Source organism: Embiotoca jacksoni, unplaced genomic scaffold (assembly GCF_022577435.1).
Source record: "Embiotoca jacksoni isolate LCO1_2020_lvr unplaced genomic scaffold, fEmbJac1.0.p SCAF_3, whole genome shotgun sequence".
NCBI lineage: Eukaryota > Metazoa > Chordata > Actinopteri > Embiotocidae > Embiotoca > Embiotoca jacksoni.
The window spans coordinates 17,824,248-17,844,001 of record NW_027185381.1 but is presented as its reverse complement, the minus strand read 5'-3'; the positions used below and the strand labels follow the sequence as shown (position 1 = coordinate 17,844,001).

At 42.0% G+C, this 19,754-nt stretch overlaps 1 protein-coding gene across 1 annotated transcript; it reads right to left on the bottom strand.

Moving 5' to 3' along the window:
* Positions 1-495: 495 nt before the first annotated feature.
* LOC138206583 (DENN domain-containing protein 5B-like) lies at positions 496-19,601 on the bottom strand. The gene is made up of 21 exons (XM_069163393.1): positions 19,272-19,601; positions 15,089-15,198; positions 13,176-13,890; positions 11,651-11,838; positions 9,868-10,386; positions 9,528-9,759; positions 8,286-8,436; positions 7,887-7,977; positions 7,677-7,796; positions 7,436-7,588; positions 7,176-7,254; positions 7,013-7,088; positions 6,480-6,608; positions 6,238-6,359; positions 5,788-5,933; positions 5,559-5,677; positions 4,446-4,630; positions 4,200-4,282; positions 3,552-3,678; positions 3,166-3,340; positions 496-1,931 (listed from the first exon to the last, which is right to left on the bottom strand). The coding sequence occupies exons 1-21, from the start codon at positions 19,381-19,383 to the stop codon at positions 1,748-1,750; spliced, it is 3,816 nt and encodes a 1,271-aa protein (XP_069019494.1). The 5' UTR covers positions 19,384-19,601; the 3' UTR covers positions 496-1,747.
* Between the last annotated feature and the right edge of the window lie 153 nt (positions 19,602-19,754).

Here is a 19,754-nt window from a genome sequence, read left to right as displayed (position 1 = left end):
TAAATTGACAAAGTAGCACTCTAATAATTATTCTCTGTGCTTTTGTATAAAGAACCATAACCTGTTTAAAGACACCTCCAAGTTTTGCCTAAAAAAATGCTCCCCGACACTTAATAATATTGAGTATTACAAGAGTCACAAAAGCAGATTTTACTTCAGTGTTATTTAATTGAATTACATTCCAGGGCACATACTGTAAATTTTCTGCAGGTCATCCCTTAAATGAGGCTGTTTTCATATGATGTACTGCTGTGATTCCAAAATCCTGCCAGCACTATCAGCACCATCCTCAAAATGTTCTTATTATGTTTTTTGGCCTAACACACTGCTCTGGTTGTTCAAGGTTGCGTTTGACAAAGTATACGATTCCAATTCTTTATAAACATCAGATTAATTTGTCCTATGTAGTAAGTGTGAAGTCAAGGGCTTTTTATCGTGCACAAAAGAAATCTAATCACAGATTTGAGGTAAACAAACAATACCCAGACATGTCACTTATGTCAATATTATCTTTAATCTTTGATAGCACACTTCATAAATAACAATTAATTATTGCTTTCTCTAATCTGTATTTAAATTATAATGGAGGCTTGGTCATTGCGGGTTACATAGTGCTTGCAGGATAGTGCAGGAGACAGCATTTTCATAACTCTTCAACTGTTAAATTAAATGCGACATCAACATAATACCTAGCGTTTTTAAGAACCTGTGCTGTATTCATTGTCTGACGTTTGCAAAGACAATTGGACAGTTTGGAAACAAACAGCAGGACTATCATCCACATAAGAAAGTGTGTCCGCAGTGGAAGCTATTGTTCTACACAGACACAAACAAGATGCCTTTATACTGGAAAATATGCCACAAATTCATTACACCATAATAACAAATGGGAACAGTTCAAATGGGATGGATGGATGGACCAATTCCATCTGATGAAGCAAAATATTTACAATGAGAGCAGGTGGGGGTGGGGGTGGGGCAGGGGGAGGGGCTTTCTGACAAAATGACAAACACTATTTGAACTGACACAACTAGGACACCAGTTTGGTTCCAGTGTTTTACCAACTGAGGATTTCATGAGCGCAACTCTGCATAACATGTGACCCCAAACTGAAATAAACAATGAGAAACAGGCCAGACATTTCACAGTATAACAAGAGCATAATAATATAACATCTTAGAGTGGGAACATTATTTTTCTGGAGTATATTTACTTAGATATCCAATGAATGAAGCAAGAAAAATGTTAATAATAATAATAATAATAATAATAAGGCCTGAGTCCTGATTTTTTTAGATCACAACACTTAAAGACATGAAACAGATTCTGGCCATGCATGTGCTTAGTTTAAAATTTAAGTGCAAGCAATACAGCAGTAGTAGGACAGTTATAGTTGTCCCGGGGTCAGGTGCAATAAATGACATGTGCAGGGAAAATATCTACTGAAGGTATGAGTTGATCAATGACTCTATTTCTGCTTGGGAAACAGAATTTCACAGTGTAATCAAGCATAGGACTAATTCCTGAAGCAAATACTGTATATAAGACATTTACATCAGTGAACAAGGCAATATGTTTGGTGCTTGGGTTGCCAATGACTTCATCTGGTCCACTGGCTGTTTTGATGATGAAGTCACGTTTTGCAAGTGTCTGAATGTTCCTCCTTCGTTCCGCACAGATGGAAAGATGAACGTTTTAACTCAACAGCATATCTGCTAAAAGGTACAGAGCAGGGACTTGTCAGGGTCAGAGGTCAACCCCTTTAACCAGTGCTGTCTCCAGGGTGATGCTGAACTCATTTAGTGTGTGCAGGATGCGAGAAAGGGAGAGTACAGCGGCACGGTCCCGCAGCAGAGCTCCATCCTCGTATGTCCGAGCTGTCAGGGGACACTCTGCCAGCAGGGGGAGCCACTGGGAGAGAAGCCGGTCCCTGCCAAAAGAAACCGCTGATGGTCAGTAATGGTGTCATAAATACCTGGTGAAGTTTAGTATTGAACTAAAGGTGAGTGAGCTGGTTACAAGGCAGAACTAGTGCAGTGAACTTCTTCTTATAGCAGGAAGCTAAAATGTTATCAGTGTTGATTAAACTGGATTTTCAGTTAATTCCAGTTCAGTCCAAACCACAGAAACACTAACAATATTTAAACAACCATATAATAGGAATTAGGCACAATACATCCCTTATATATTGATAACTTCTTCTTACTGTTTTAACTCAGCCTGTTTTATTTGACAGAATAAATGAAAAGAAATAGAAAAGGACAGAAAAACAGACAATATGTGATAACTTAATGATTAGACCTGACAGTGCACATTTCTACATGTTGAACCACAGAGGCCAATCACTGTCTTATCATGATAATTGGTTAAATAATTACAAGGTCTGATTTTGGTATTAATAAAAACAAAGGTGTTTTTCAGTTTCAGACAGCTACAATAATTTTTAAACCGCACTGATTCTGACTGCAGTTTTGCAGAGACCAGATAAAACAGGGATTTTTGATACGATGTTGTCGTCTGATTTAACTATCTGAATACATTTTAAAAATGGCTATTTCAGACCCTTTGCTATGTTTGTAAATTACTTTTAAGGTGATAAAGACATACAGCCACCACTGAGCAGAGCTTTTTTTGACTGCAGCAGTTGGTGTAACTAAAGTTTTTATGACTTATATTAAGTTTACTGATAACAATATGACAGATTTTTCTGCATGTTGAGAGCAACCTTTGGAAGATGAATGCTGACAGTTTGCCTCCCTGAACTCTTTCTTATGTAATTGGTTCAGTTTGAGAAAAACTTTATCATCTATAACACAATAAAATCTGAGATTTTAATGAGTAGAATTTTTTAGAATTATATCTCTATTTCTGCTTTTAATATAGATCATAATTCTATGTCTTAGATTTATAACTTTGGGTTCAGTAAATGTGTCTCTGTCCAGTTATGATTGCTTTTGTTTTCAGTAACCGTGTTTTACACCTTTGACCATCTGAGGAAGAGGGATGTTTGGTTGGAATTTCCTCTCCCAAGATTACTTGAAATTTTTCCTTTTTTGCTGAGCTGTTTAGGGGAATTTTTTTTTTTTTTGTTTGTTTTTTGTCTTGTGAACGTCACTATATGAATCTATCACTTTTGAAACTGTCTTTTTAAAATGTCAGGTCACCTGATTCCGAGGCAGACGAACAGCTGGAACTTGCCCTCTTTGCCGATGTTTCGGGGTGAAGCATTTATAGCATTGGCGTAGTGGCACAGCGAGTCGCAGGGTGGACCCTTTGTCAGTGTCGATCCGTGCAGGTCGCCCATCTGATCAGCTGTCTCCATGGAAACCACTGCTTTCTCTATGGGACAGAGTCGGTGGGACTTTTGGTTTATAATTTATCAATATCTAGACAAGAGAAAACTCTGGAGATGGAAGGTGTAACACTGGTTGTTAACAAATCACATCAATCAGGCTTTGTCGCATACAACTTGAGATGTAAATTCATTCTGACCACCACTAGATGGAGACAGGAAACACACATCATCACTTCCTTAACTCTCAGTACTTACCCACAAAGTCCCAAACAAACACACTCCTCTGGAAAAGACGGTTGGATTTGAACCCATGGAGGAGGAAATTCTCTAAGGAAAGCACCAGCCCTCCTTCACCACATAACAAGACTGTCAGGTTTCCCTTCTGGGATGGCAGAAAAGGGAACAGAGTGTTAACAGAGTCACTGTGAGCAAGAGGTTCATCTTACAATCAGTAAATCCGCTCGTGTGCGGCAGAAGGAACTGCAATTTTCTGAACAAATGGTTTTAATGTTAAAAGGCTCTTCTTTTATCTATTAAAATGAACAGAAGAGAACATATACGCTTTTACATTAAAGTCTGTGTACTGAAGAGCTGTTATTAAAATGAATGGAAAGCCCATTACAATAAAACCAAAGTGATGCATAAAGTCCCTTCAGCGCTCTTAACTTGCAGTCGAGATGAGAGAGGCTCAGCTGATACAGAAGAGAAACAAATGAGGCTCATGCTGAGAGGCCTGAGTACTGAACCATGTCAGACATAAAAATAACATGCAGGAGGTTGACAGTCGCTGCAAAGATACTCTTGTGTGCATTAACCATTTTGTCACCCTTTCAGCTCAGTGAGTCAACAAGTTTAATGAATGTAGTTGCTGAATCGAGTGGACACGCTGTTACAATCACGCACCTCTTGTTCAGGTTTGTGGAAATGTTTAACAAGGTTATTCGCCGCCTCCCTCATGTCCTCTTGTACTTCAACAGACAGCATTCCTGGGAAGACAAATGAAGAGGAGTTACGAATAGAAACATGAGGATAGGTAATGATGAACAAAAGGAAAGAGGTGATACAGGAGCAGAATCTGTTATTGTAATGAGCTTGCCAACAAGTAGGTCAGCCATTATATAAAAGAATGTGTTCTTTGTGAGCACGTACTGCTTCGGCTGCCAAGCGATCCCAGCACTGTCCGCACACTCTGAGAAGGAGAGGCCAGCTCTGGAGGCGTCCCTGTCCACCTTCCAGCATCCTCCTCCACACCAGGTGACACCAGCTGACCAATGAGAACTCGTTCCAAGCTACCATCACCCACGCCTTTCCCCAGCCATCGGCCGCAAGGGAACCTGAAAAGAAACATGCAGATTTATTATATTCAACATAAAAAAAAAAAACATGATTTATTGTACAAGGACATGGAGTAAGTGTGAGCCTTCTGTTCTGATCAGCTGGTGTAGAGTACATAGTTAATTTTTCTATATACCTTTAAGAGATGCTGGGGGCTTTGCATGTTTTCAGTCATTACCGACAACAATTTCACACAGTCAAAGATTTGTTTTAAAGTAAAAGGGATCTGCTGTATGCGCTAGATTTCTGGTTCTCAGTTGGTCTCGATTTAAAAGTAAGTCATTATGAGTGGGTTGTGGATGTATGCATCTTTTCTTTGTAGTTTAAAGAATTTCTGCTTTTATTTTGAAGGTAATACGTTTTCCTATAACGCAGTGTATTGCTACCAGCTGTCATGACATAAACGATCAAAACTAACGTCATTACATCAGTACTTAGCTCTCATTTGAGCTTTTGTAAACAAGGTCAGGTTTAAAAAAGTCAGACTCTTAATTTTAGATTTTATACAGTTGTGCGTCATCAGTTTAAACTTGTTTTAAAAGCATTTTGTTTAAGTTAAGTCTATCTTTTTATTTCATTAGATTTTTAGCCTTTTTAGCTTTTGATTATTTCAAATTTTAAAAGTACATGAAGACATTATGTATGACTGCAATATGTTTTGTGAAGTAAATTTTGGTGGCTCAAAATGGAAAAATAATTGGGGTCCTGTGGTGAAACAAGTTCTGAAACAATGATCAAGAAAAGGTATCTACACATTTTCTGTCAGCTTTATGTTATTTTCGTGGGATGAGGCAACTTTCTTATTAGTGTTTATTTAACCTAATTTATCTCATTTTGCCCTTTACCAAATTATTATACATTAGCTGCTGAGCTGTGACGACACGGTCAGCTTTTACTGATGAGAGGAGGTCAGAGGGTGAATCTTACTTGTAGGTGTGTCCAGTGATCTCATTGTACACCATCACACAGTCAATCAGACACTTGGCCAGCAGGCCAGAGTTCTCCTGTCCGAGCTGCAGAGTGCTCAGCCTGCCCATGTTCTTGCACTGAAACGAAGAACAAACACAGTAAGAGAAGCTCTGCACGTGTCTATGACAAGTGGCATATGGGTTTTTTATACGCATGATGGCCACACTGCGGAGGGGAGAATACAAACCTGGAAATAAATTTCTTGTGTATTCTTTGGGATCTGTCTAACCCCTGAATCACCCAGTTCTCCTGACACACACACCCAAGGATTGACTGTTGCCATGGCAATGCTCAGCTTCTTCATGGGTATTATAATAACACGGTATGGAATACCTATAAAGACACAGTAGCAGAGTTATATCCATTCATGTCTGTTCCTTCACTCTTATTGTCCAACACTTTTCACAACACTGAAAATGTTTTCACAGCATTGGAGCAAATTAAATGTGGCTTGTTTTTGAGCTCTCGACGGTCTGTGTGAACTCAAATGATGCTGGATGTAATCCATGTTAATAAGGCCAGCTGGGTGTTGTAAAACACAAACACAACCCAAAGAAAACCTTCGGTGCCTTCTAGTGTCCTTGAAAGCCATAAAACTGCCAGTAAATTCTGTTGTTAAAGTTTAAACAAGACTTACAGATGGAGGTGAAGACGCGTGTAAAACAGAGGTAGTCCACAGTGTTGAGAGACAGCAGGTGGAACAAAAACTGTTCCCTTTCTTCCTCGCAGAGCAGGAATGCATGAGGTTTATAGAGCTGCCTGTGAGGGGACCACGAAACAACAAAAAGTCTGTCAGACATACCACAAATAAAATAAAATTAAAAAAATACTAGTCTTTGTGTCTGCTTGTCAACATCTTAATGATCAGTGAGTTCTGACCTGAGCAGCTCCTGGTTTGTAAGCAGCTCTTTGAGGTGTTGGGAAAGCATTTTCTTCTCCAGAGCCAGATGGATCCAGGCTCGGGCCTGACCCACTTCAGATAGACTCTCGCTCATGGTTTGGATGAACCTGGAAGAACAACAGAAAGGCTGGCGTGAGCAATGACAGAAACAAGTTCCAATGTTCTGTTTTTTCGTATAACATTACAATAACACTTCAAATGTTAATTAGGTTACTCTTGAGTCCAAGTAAACATTTGTGCCCACATTTGAAGAAGTTTCCTGCAGAGTTCATAAGAATGGGACAGACAGGAAGTCTCAGTGACCTTGACCTTTGACCTCCAAAATCAAACCATCCTTGGGACGTCCATGGAAGGGTTGTTTAAATATTTATTGAGATAAACAGATGGAAAGATGACCTTAAAACATGATACCTACAGCTATGGCTAGATGTTATGATTATGATTAGCAACCTCACTCCTGTGTAAAACTTTACCACTGTTTCCAATGTCAAAGTGTCTTTGTTCATCTTACCTCATGTCCTGTATTAATGATCCTCTCAGGGGCAAAACGCCGTCATCAAGTGTTCTCTGGTCCGAACAGTTAGATCCTGAACAGAGTTAAACACAGACGATCAGTCGACTCTTAACTCACTGATTTACACAAGAAAAACAAAACAGATGGGTCGATCTCTGACCTGGAGACTCAGTTGGTGCCTCCATCTTCCCCTGGGCAGCCTGGTAGTGAAGCAGATGGGACCAAAGAGCTGACTTCCCCTGTTCACAATAAACACACTTGTCAGTATCCAGCCTCTCATACGGTCATCTCTTCATGTTCACATGTATGATGTAAATTATTTGCACACAGTTCCAGACGTTTTTAAAGGTCATCTCCTTACACAGAGACATACAGTGTTTGCAGGTCATCTGAGCTGATTAGACAAATCACATGTCTGACCTGTTTCATCTGCAGACCGTGGCCCCAGGTTCTCTCCAGCAGATCACATAGACCATGGATGAGTGTGTTCTCCTGCAGGCCTGTGATGTTGGCCTCTCCCTGACCCAGTTCCACACTCTCCTTCCCCATCCTCTCCATCAACATCCGTTTGGTCTAAAAATAAAGACAATGTTTTATAGCGTTAACCTCGAACGGCGATATTAAAATAATCAATGGCGCCGGTGCTTCACTCAGCTCTCACCTTCAGTCGACACTCGCTCAGCAGCCCATCGACAAACTCCCGGTGAGTCTGAGTGACTGCTTGAGGCGACTGGTCCAGAAGTTTAGAGTGGCGGAGGGTCCTCCTCATGAACGTGTGTTTCTGTTGAATAAACAAAAAGTAATTAATCCAACAAAAGCCTCTTGAAACCGGTGTGTTTATCCGTGTGTGTTTCTGAGCATGTAAAGGCACCTGTCTTGGCTCATTGTCCACTCCTGAGTGATCAGTGACTGTGGATCTCTTGGGTTCAGACCTGCGTGATGGTGTGACGCGACAGGACCACCTGTTCACCCAGATGACACAGCAAAACCAAATTCACAAGTTAAAAGTACGTATGACTGTGTTTGTGTATTTAAATCTCTTGCATGTTGGGCAATAAAGTTAATTTTAGACAGCTATATCAATCAAATCCACTATTTCAATGGTTATTAAAACTAAATTGCAAAAAAAGTGAGTGATATCAGGATGTTTGTTTTCCCCCAAAAATATATGGAATGGAGCTACCCACTGGGCTCTACGTCCCGGTACTTGTGGTTGGAAATCCCTGTTTGGATTTTTTCTCATTGACTAACAGCAGAAAATAAATCTCACTTGTTGGTGTTCTGTGCCTGTGCGAGCACGTCCGCCTGCAGCTTCGGGAAGTAGCCTGGATGGTGACGACCCTGGCCGATCCTCATGTCCAGCAGGTGGGGATGTATGGCTGTGTGGTCGGTCTTCAGCAGCCTGCGCTCAACAGTCTGAGCTGTGGAGACAAACGCAGACACAATGGTTCCAACAGAGGTATCCACTGCAGATAAAATGACTCACGAAGGGGATAAAAAAAAAAAAAAGAAGACATTTCCAGGAACGACTTCTGACTGATGTTACATGTCACCTCTTGTTTGACTGCAAGGACATATGTGAGTCACAGTATTCCACAAAAAAAAGACAATGTGACTGATGGTAAGACAGAAAAGAAACGTCAATGAGGCTGAATGTGAACAATGACACAGACAGGCTGAGATGTGAGCAGCGGGCACAACTTCAAAGTAAAAGGTTTGAAGCAGTTTTCCCGGGACAGAGAGCCCTGTCCTCTGCTTATATAATGCTCATCCTCCCAAAACATCCTTTAGTTCACCCTCTTTCATGACCTTATTCTGCCTCTCTTTCTTCTCCGATCAGATTCTATCCAATCACTTTTGTGTATCAGTTATTAATCAGGTTATTTGGTTTTAAATTCTGTTGAAGAAATGTTTCTACGAATGTTCTGGTACAGGAGTCTCTTTAAGCAGGGTTTAAGCAAAATCCTCGAGGCTTTATTACAAAAGAGAGAGGAAATAGTGGGAGCAGAAAGGCCGAGCAACATATGCTACATGTAAACCCAAACAGACAGGCAGACAGTGATGACAGATTTACTGATTCCCTCTGCAAAATATGGCAGTTCAATCACATCAGTCAGCTCAGGCCAGTGACATTTCTTTTCTCACTACATAATATTGTGTTGCTGAAAAAAGAGGTGAAATAACCTCAACAAAACAAAAGAGGCTATATAATGGTTATGAATGTATTTATTAAAATGACAATGAAGTCCTTTCAGTTGTAGATAAACTATGTCATTGCCTGCCTCTAGAAGCACCACACGTACAGGAACTCATCACTTATCTCTGCATATTATCTTCACTGTCAAATTTACATGAAAATCTATGGAAATGATGCCAGGTCATATTAAGACAATAACAAATGAGCCGGGTTTATGCGTTGTGCGTGTTCCTTGTTGTAGAAGTACAGTATTTTTTCCTAACTTATCTTGCAAAATCATGTGCATCATATCAATTTATTCCATCCTCACAGTACCTGACTCAAACAGCACGGTGCATTTCCTGTAGGGACTGGTGCGGGAGTCCTCGTCGCCTGTGTCGCACAGTCTTTCCCGCTCCAGACGGCTGTCGAACAGCTGCTGCAGAGGCTCCCTGTCTGCCCAGCGAGAGATAACTTTCCCATCCACAAAAGAAGAAAATATGGATGTCTCCATGAACCGGGACAAGAAGTGCAAGTGCGTGGGTGGCTGAACTGAGAGGAAGGAACCCTGAAACATTGAAAACCATCAAGACATATTAGTGTAACTTATTTGGGAATAATAAATATAAATGCATTAGTTTCATTAGATCTGTCAGTCAGTCATCTCCTGAAGTACCTTGTCAAAACTGAGCGTCCCCTCTCGATTGCTCAGCCAAGAGTCCAAATCCAGAGCGCTGTGGATGACAAAGTCCTCATACCTGCCAAACATGGCAGCAAAACGAACAGCAAACACCTCCCTCAGCTGAATATTCAGCTTCGCAGCCTTCAGTTCCTCCTCCTCCTCCTCAAACACGTGTCCCAGTGTCTTCCCTCCATCTGACATTTTTCTGCCTCCACACCTCCTTGCCAGAGCCTGCAGCCTTTCCAGCACCGCCAGCTCCTCTCCTCCGAGGTTCCCGTTCCGTCTGTCCTCCATCAGATCCTCCAGCACTAAGCTGCTCAGGCGAGGGGAGGAGGAGGAGGAGGAGGAAGTGGTGGTGGTGGGCTTAGTGATCACTCCTCCCTGCGGTGGGATCCCAAAATGCAAAAGCACCTCACTCAGTTCCTGGATTAGCTCAGTCTGATCTGGAAACAGGGGAAGGTCCTCGGGGGCGTCGACACAGTGGTTGTCAATGTCCACAAAGCACAGGTTGGCCTGCATTGGAGTACGAGACAAACCAGAGTTAAAATAATTACTTTAAAACACTTTTCAATTGGCTCCTCTGTCAGATAATCATAATAGGTTCAACTTCTCACAAAGTACAGACTCTTATTTATCTCACGTAGATAAAGGACGGAGCTTTTCCGTCCAATTAGGCTCAGAGATGAAGATTTACACTATATTAATAGATTCTTGGTGTTCCAGCATGATAAGCCCTTGCAGGATATTAGCTTGTAGAGGTTACTGTTATCAGTGCAACAGGAGACTCGGTGGAAACCTGCGATATCAGGCTCCATCAACAATAAGAAACCTGTGCAAAAACTCTGCCCATAAAGCTGCTGAGCAATGAAGTCCAGAATAGTGTGTGGAAGATAGGCACTGATTTTTTAAAAATGCCTCTGTAAGCAGCAGCGGAGCGCAGCAGTCAGCAGCCGCACAACCTTCAGCAGCGACCTCAGGCAGTCAGCTTACAGCCTCAAGGGAAGTTTGGAGAAGTACTGTGGAGCAGACTCTTATAGTTTCATCCTCCAACTTTGTGTCTTTTCATAATTTCTTTGATCCAAAGAAGAAAATTAGGAGAGGAGCGAATGTAGCAGATTAAATAACACCAATGCTAATTACGCAAACATATTAATTTACCCTCTGTTTCCTGATTCTTCTGTGGATCAGCAGACATAAAACAACACATGGTCTGGGTTTTACTGTATACAAATATTAAGTAGAGCCACTTATGAATCCCAAACAATCCTACACATATAATAGTAATATTTCCCACTTCCTTCAAATTGCACAGCTCAGGAAATAAGTGGTGATCTCTAATGCTCATAAATTATTCACCAAGCCCCATTATTCTGGATTTGTCAAGCTCTGCGTTTTTTCTTTCATCCCCCCCGAAGCTGTCTCACTGCTGCCTCTTTTTCTGGGGCAGAGCGACTTCAAAGAGGATTCAGTGAGATATTCATGCAGCATTAAGTGACCTCCGATGCAAAATCGGATTTGAAGGGAGGGGGTGAGGGCAGCTTTGAGGGAATGTATTGTCCCAGTTGGACAGGCCGGAGGCAGAGGGCGAACTGCATGCAGCAGAGAGCGGATCAGCAAATGGCTGAAAGAATGTTTCAGTTTAACAAAAACATTTTTGGTCTCTTTCTTCCCTTTATTTGAATGTTCACTTATATGTCTGCCTCCTGTTATTCTGACTGGTGTGTTCACACATGAAACTACAAATGCATTTACACTAGTGCTTTGTGAAGAGCTGTACCTCGTGTGGCAGGTGGAGGGAGGATCGCTGAGCTCCGTCTCTGCGCTGGATGCCTATCAGGAACGGCACAGGAGCATCCAGGAGGTGATGCAGCGGTGTGGAAACGATGGGCAGGTAGATGTGCTGCCACTGGAACGGGAATAGCAGCGTGGTAATGCCCTCTGCCACCGTCATCAAACGCTGGTAGTCTGAAGAGATGCGAGTGAGCGAGAGAGAGAGAGAGAGAGACGGGATATTAGCATAAATGAATCACCTTAGAGCACCCAGGGAAGACCCCATTTTCAAGCAATCACAGCTGTATTTTAATTAAGCCATCAAAAGGATTTTTTTTTTTAAATTTTATTTTTATAGGTTATTTCATTAACATTCTTGTTTACATGCTACAGAGCATGGCACAATTAATGACCAAAGAGGCCTCATCCACACTACATCATTAAGCTACACTGTCAAAGTTCCCCTCCAGTGTTTAACTACAAAACCCATCCATCATGATGTTACTCAAGTATTTCAAACTTAGTGTAAACTGTAAAAAAAAGAAAAAAAAGAAATTGGTTTCATGCCATGTTCTGTGGGTGGAACTGTCTGTATTAAGTCATCACAAAAAATATTTGTAGGTCATTTTATTAGTGTTATATTTTAATATAAAATAACAGCTACTTCGATTTATGTGCAACTATCAGGCTATGTTACAAAGTATGTACTTCCTTTAGTCCACACATATATTTCATTTAAACGGGGTAGTGTTGTCTCAAATCGCACACTGCCATTCTGTAAATAACTAGCATTTGAATGTATCACCTGCCAACATATGTGCTGTCTTTTATTTTTTTTACCCAGAAATTCACTTATTTTTTGTCCTCTGTTTAACGCACACAATAAACACACTGATGGCTTCTGTCCAACAGCAGTATCACAACCGCTGTTTGAAAATATTTTAAGTCAGTGGTCCCTCCATTTCCGCTACATAGCCAAGATGATGACCGTTGAGTGCAAAAAGTGTCCAGCATTTAACAATCAATTTTTGAATCGTTTCGAGGTCACCAGACAGGTACTTATAATGGACTATATGTTTCCATACTTGACAGTGGGAATGCACTTACAAAATCAAAATAGTGAGTTTAAGTATGTGACTACACCATTTGGAACACAGCAATAGATTCAGAGTTTAAGGTGTCATTTTATAAGCTATTCAAATTTGTGTGCTCTTAAGTTATAATAAATCACTGAATAATGTTTAGAAATATCTTCCTGGTATTGAGCGAATTCTGATTTTAATTGTGTTGTGTTTAATCAGAGACGGATGTGTTGATATTGATATTGACTGGTGTCACTGATATTAACAATTGCTCTGTTCCAGTAAGGTGTCTCCATGAGCCATAGGAGAGTGATACAGTGAAGCAGCACGCACAGTAACAGGAGCAGCTAAATGGAATTTAGCCAACATTTAATTTTCAACTTTTCTTGTCCTGCTGTGATACGTAAAAAAAAAAAATCTATAATATTAGTAACTTAATTATGTCCTTACCTTGAGAGTACAGCAGGACTTGTGTCTCCAGAAGTGCACAGGTGAGTAGTTTCACCATATTGTCCACACCCAGCAGGGAGAACGCCTCTCCAAGAAGATACTCCCCCAGAGGAAGCTCACCGGGCCCGGGTCTCTGACACACGATGGGCCCCTGCACCCCGTGGAACCTCAGAGACCTTCCAGGTGGAGGCAAGGGCACCTCATACAGGATGTTATGGATGTAGCTCTCCAGGGGGAGGGGTGGAGCTGTCTGTGATGTCACAGCCTGGTGCAGCTGAGCCAGAAACTGTCGTGAAGCTTGAAGAAAAGGGAGCGGTGTGACGAGGCAGAGGGCTTTGGACACATACAGGGTGTCACGTGTTGGATCGAAGGAGCCTGCACAGCCGAGGCAGCCAGACACGCCGGCCAGAGAGTCACCGTCTGACTCATCCAAGCTGCTCACAAGTGAGTCCATGCTGGAGGTGGAGGGCGAGGAAGCGGAGGAAGATGAGGAGGAGGGAGAGGAGGCCGATGAAGAGGAGTGGTGCTCCACATGGTGCATCTGATACAGTGTCTGCATGGCAGTAATGATCTGAGGGCTGGTCACCTCCTCGTAGAAGGTGCGAACGAAGCCGTAGGAACGCGAGCCGTCCTCAAAGGCGATCGTAAATGAGTGAAACTGAGGATCAAGTCGGTCCGCCTGCGTGCGGAAGGACAGACCTCTCGGCATACAGAGCTGAAGAGAAAGTGGTGAAGCAAGAAGAATAAGAAAGGGAGGAGAAAACATAAAAGACATTTTAGAATAAAGTATCAATTTATACAATTATTAATACTGACCTCAATAACTGATAAACAGGATTTTCTCAGCCCTACTCCATCAGGAAAAGGGCTAAACAACAAATTATATAGAAAATTCTCGATCCCTGTGCTCAGCTTAGCTTGATATTGTTCTAAAAATGTATTCAGTGCAAATCTTACCAATTTTCTGAGAGGTAAAGGAAATATTTCTGACAGAAATATAACTGTTAAATATAAAGTGAATTATGTACATCGGCACAAGTCACACGAGCAGGGTAGACTCTGAATTTAATGGAGAAAGAGTGGTTTTGGTAGTCATGTGTAGCGGGTATAATCTTGTGGCTTTAATCAAAGATAACATTGCCAAAGTATGTAGGCACAAGTCATATTAGATGTTTAACAGGTAGAGCAGGGGTGGTGGGTGTGAGTGTTGAGGGGAGTAGTCCTGGGACACTAGGGCTGCTTTGAGCTTTCCCGAGGTGTCATGGGCCTAACATGACGAAACACTGTTTCGTGCCCACTTGATAACCCCAGTGAGATACTGCACACTCTAGTATTGTTTGTTATTGGGGGTTTCTAACTTGGGTGTATGAGCATATCATGCATAGTGTGAGGGTAGAATCCTGTGAATTAGTGAGATGTTTGGTAGACAGTAATACTTAGTCGAATTTTGCAGTAAAACAAATAAATTGAGATGCTGAACAAGGAACATAACTGTAAGATGTTAGATTTTTTGGGGGATAACGGCAAAAAAAGTAAAAAAAAAAAAAAAAGAGTGGTGTATTTTCCAATAATTTCATGAGTCAAAGTTATGATGCAAAACAACCTTAAATACTGCTGTGTTTGTTGGGACACTGTTTACAACCAATTTCAATATGCAAGAAAAATAGAGGCGAGACATTCACATTAATTCAATTCTGTCTGATGTTTTCAAGCCATCATCCCGAACTGTTTTTCCACAAGTAAAAGTAAAAATATGCAAATTTAGCCCCCCTCAAAAAAAGACTATACACATGGCTCCTAATACACTTAATCACAGTTAATTGTGTTTCTTCTATTGGTCACTTTCACATTTGGCCTACAAATACATCTGATCATTCAGCTTCTGTGAATTTATGTGTCATCCAACATCTCACCATGTTGACAGCATCCTTGTTGAAGGGGTTCCTGTCTGTGTTCTCAGGGTAGTGCACCAGAAGCTTTGACTTGAAGGAGCGTCGAATGGGGCTCTGCTCAAAGGCCTCACCTGAAAGTCAGACACAGACACAGACAGACAGAGTGAGTTCATGCAGAGGGATATTTGACCTTGACTAGAGCCGAGTCAGAATTCATAATGAGACTGAAGGGACAGAAGACTGGACAGCACAATATGACAGCAGCTTTGATTTATGAAAATGCACGGACAGGACAACCTTGTCTGACACGGAGTAAAAGAAAAGTTGTCGACAGTGAGAACCATTCTGCAGCAACGAGGAAAAACCCTTCCGAGGTTTATGTAACTCAACTCATTGCCATACAGATAGAGTAGAAGAGCCGTCATCTCTGACACTGCAGTAGGAAACTCTGTATGCCTACAGGGAGAGCTTGGGATGAAAATATTCTGCTTCTCGAAGATTTGAAAGGCAACTCTTATTGTATGAATTCCTTATCAGGTCCTACAGACACACTGCACACATGCATGTCAGCTTCTACTCCCAGTAACAGTGCTGTTCGTGAGAGGATGAAGAGCTGAAAAAAAAGAGGCAATAGAAATGATTCAGAGTGCGTAATCGACTCAGTGAATGAAGCACTTCCATTATTTATCCACTTTCTGAGGGGATGCCCTTGAACAGTGCTCTTGTCTCTGTTCCCCATTTCACTAATTCGCGGTGAATTCTCAGAGACATCCACCGACATCACTGCATTAAAAGAACAAAATCAACTGCGAGTGCCAAACTCAGTCTTCTGTCAGCTGCCAGCTCTGACGCACTCACTCAGTGTTCGGGAACATCCACCTCACCTGCCTACGAGATGACGCACAGGACCCCGAGACAGGAAACTGCACCACAGGCAAACGTGAGAAAGGAGAACCACTTCAAATGAATCTGAGACACAGTGGTAGGTGGGAGACAGAAGCTAATGGATCACAGCGACGAGAGGGTGGGGGGGGTCAATGTTCTTTGGTAAGGATACAAATTGGTGCCGGCGCTGAATCGAGCCTCGCAGAAGGACATGGAGTTGCCATGGTATCCATTTCCGCCGTGGCCTCGAAGATAGCCATCAAGACAAAGCTTGTGTGCTTGTCATTTGTTGCGTCAGCCTGGGTTTCATCAGCTGACCCAGTTAAAACCCATGTAAATGCAGAACCGAGGAGGTGAAGGGAGGTTTGTTTTAGTGTTTTAATGAAGGCATAAATGTCTGTTTCAGTTAGGCTTTAATTACTGTTCCTTCCTCTTACATGTTTAAATACCCACAATACACAACATGCGTGTAGCTGTTTATTAGTTTGCTTGCTGGCTTTCATGATATTTATTTATTGGTTTTGAATTTAGATTACTTTAGAGGTTTTCTTTAGTTAGGTTGCATTTTGATAGTATTTTCTTTTGCAAGTTATTTGTTCAGTAATATCACTTGTTTATCTTTGGTTAACTACTATTTTGTTTAGTGCTGGTTTGTTTGTTGTCTCACTATGCAGTTCTCCTTACTCGTGTAGTCGTGTGCTTTCTATTTTGAGGGTATCCCTGGTCCTGGAGCTGCATGGCTCTGGTTTGCAGTTACTGGCCCCACTGACTGTTTATTGTCTCCTGTATCTCTATGCTGTTCTTTTCTCTCTCTGCTCTGTAAGGTTATGTTGTAATATTTGCTGTGTAAGTGCCCTGAGATAACCTGTGTTGTGATCTGCAACTATACAAAAAAGATTTAATTAAATGAGCAATACTTAAATCCATACAATCCTCAATACATTAAAAGTCCCCATCTCTAATTACTTTAATGTCAGTCTTGTCAGTGTTTTTGGTGTTTCATATTCATTCCACAGTTTCAACATTCATCTCAAGAGATTTATTGCCCTGTTGGTCGTCCGTTCCTAAAACAGGCACACTTCATCAGCAATGACTGAACAGCTATAAAGGTGGACATCTGTCACATTCACCAACTGAGTTACCCTCCCTGTCCCATTCATCACATCATTACACAAGTAGATGAGGACAGATATAAAAGGTGGAAAGAGATTAAAATGACAGCCAATGTCCGCTGGCACTGACTGATGAGGATTTATTCCTTTCTGCCTCAAACAGTTTAAATCGTTTCACCATTGAATCACAGATTTGTCCAACCACTGAAGGTGAATCACAGACCACAAAGAAAATGACAAATTTAGTATTTTCATCTTAGTCTGAGACACAGACGTGGTGCCAAGCTCAGAATACAAGTCTTGAGTTCCTAAAAATATCTTTAACTGTATTTTCTTCACACAAGCAGCACGACTATCAGTACAAGGCGTAGACCTCTCTCTGCAATCATTATAAAGCAGCTCTGTTCGGTCAGGGAGTTCACACCCTCCCCTGATGTCATCCCTCTGTGACTGTCATCAGGCCTGGACGGGCGCTGAAGCCTCGGCCATTCAACATTCCAACAGGCAACGTCATGTGAAATTTGATTAGGCTGCAGAAAACACAGTGGCATCTATTGAGAAGCCAACAAGAGCAGATTGTCTCTCGGTGGGCATTCACTAATTACACACAAAAAGAGACACTGTATAACCTCATCTAAACACAAATAAAGCCGGTGCACAAAGTGAATAAATATATCCTGCTTTCCTACAACATATTGAATATGAGTGTAAAGAGAAAAACATATTCACACAGAGACCAAAATCCCTTGAAAAGAGCAGAGCCCCCTGCTGCAGTGGGTCTGAGATGACCTGCTGTTACATAAGCAGATTGGTGGAGCTCAGATATACTCGCCAGTGGTGGTGTCACTCGCTGCAGGGAGGTAGCCATGAGCCCACTGGTTTGTTAATGCTCAGAAAAATCTGCAGCAGAGCTTTAATACATCCCAACATCATACACAGCTCAACCTATGTCCCGTTTTCCTGTCAGACTTTATTGAAAACAAAGCGGCCTGTTTTGTCGCCATGTTTCCCCCTGAGGAGCTGCTCTACATGGACAAAGAAGACATAGAGAATTCAGGGTGTGACTATTGTCTGCTGCTCCACAAGTCAAATCTGGAAGTGACATTCAAGGCATTGGTATTCAGCACACCTGTATGTTTCCTCACGAAGACAGCTGCTCACACACACACATGCAGATGCCACACAGGGGCCCCCTGACTGTATCTGTCCTCAACTCGGTGTCAACAACTCAGCGTAGAAGAAGGCCACCTGCTGTCTCCATTTCTAGGAGTGCTATAGACCCCACAAATAAACCATCACGAGCACCTGACGCAAGGCAGCTGTCATCACCGTAGCAACCCCCAAATCCACAGACAATACGGTATCCATTTCCTTTCACCTCCACCAACGCCTTTGACTGTTGGCAAGGAAAAGGGAGTGTTTTAGAAAGGTCCATCTGTGTTTGAGACCTAGAAGCCGTCACATGGATTAATCACTGCTTTGTGACTCGCAGAACAATGTAATCTGGGAGCTCGTTCACACACAACACAGCAGCCCTGCATTAACCCTGAACCACTGCCTGGATGATCCAGCTGTGTTCCAGCTGTAACGAGCAGAAAAAGGATGCTGTTGTTCTCGTTCTATTCAACCTTTTCTCTGCCGAGTCTCTGATCCAGGTGGAGCAGTGGATGACTTGCAGAAACCCACAAAGAAAATTATCTCAATTGACTCCCAATACTGTCCTGAAAATATGATGCAAACACAATGAACAGAACGGTAACGTGTTTTTAAAAAGCACAGGTCACAAAAATATGCTAGAATATGGGCAAATATTAGAATAAATGTCAATTTAATCAAACTTGGTTCAGATTCATAAGAAAATTTAAATTTTCTTGAAATCTGTGTTTTTGTTTGTGTGTTAAACCCCAAAAATAGATATTTAATCTGCATATGTTGAGGGATGTCAACAAATTCTGACAAAATAGCTATTATATAAATGTTGGCATATTTTTTGGGCCAAATATAGGCCATTCTGCATGAGCTGCTCTCAGATAATGTTGTCAACAGCGCTGACAGAGAGGAGAAAAAAAACACATTTAAATGGCTGTCACCCCAACACAAATGGGCCTATATTTACTGGTGAATGTTTAACGTGATGAAAAATGTCATGAAACGTGTGCTCGGCTGTGTATTTGTCTTGTTTTCCTCCATGTTTATTTGCCATCTACCTGCTCCATCGTCCGGCTCCAGGCCCGTCTCCGTGTCCACTCCACACACAACAAAATAGTGGGCGAAACGACAGGAAGCCGATCCCGTGGCCGCTGCTGCAGTCCCGTTCATCCTCGACGCGTTTGTGTTGTGAGAGCTCCGTTTACTTAGTGTTGTGGGTGTTCATAGCTGATGCAAGTTGATAATCCGAAACGCTGCCTCCTCCGTGCGCTTCCGTTCCTGTTCCGTGCGCTGAGTGGTGTTTGCCGGCCTGGCTGCGTTCACTGATCCGCCGTGTGACTCTGATGGCGTCAGGATGATCCAGCGATGGTCATCTCGTTTGTTCAGAGGGGGAGGAGGCTGTGTGGAGGGAGAGAGGGAGGCTCGGAGGGAGGGAGGGAGAGAGGGAGGGAAGGAGACAAACCAAAACGCATTATCGTCCCCGAAATTAGCCTCATTTTAAAAGCGCGTTGTCGAAATTCAGCAGCAGCACCCACATGAAA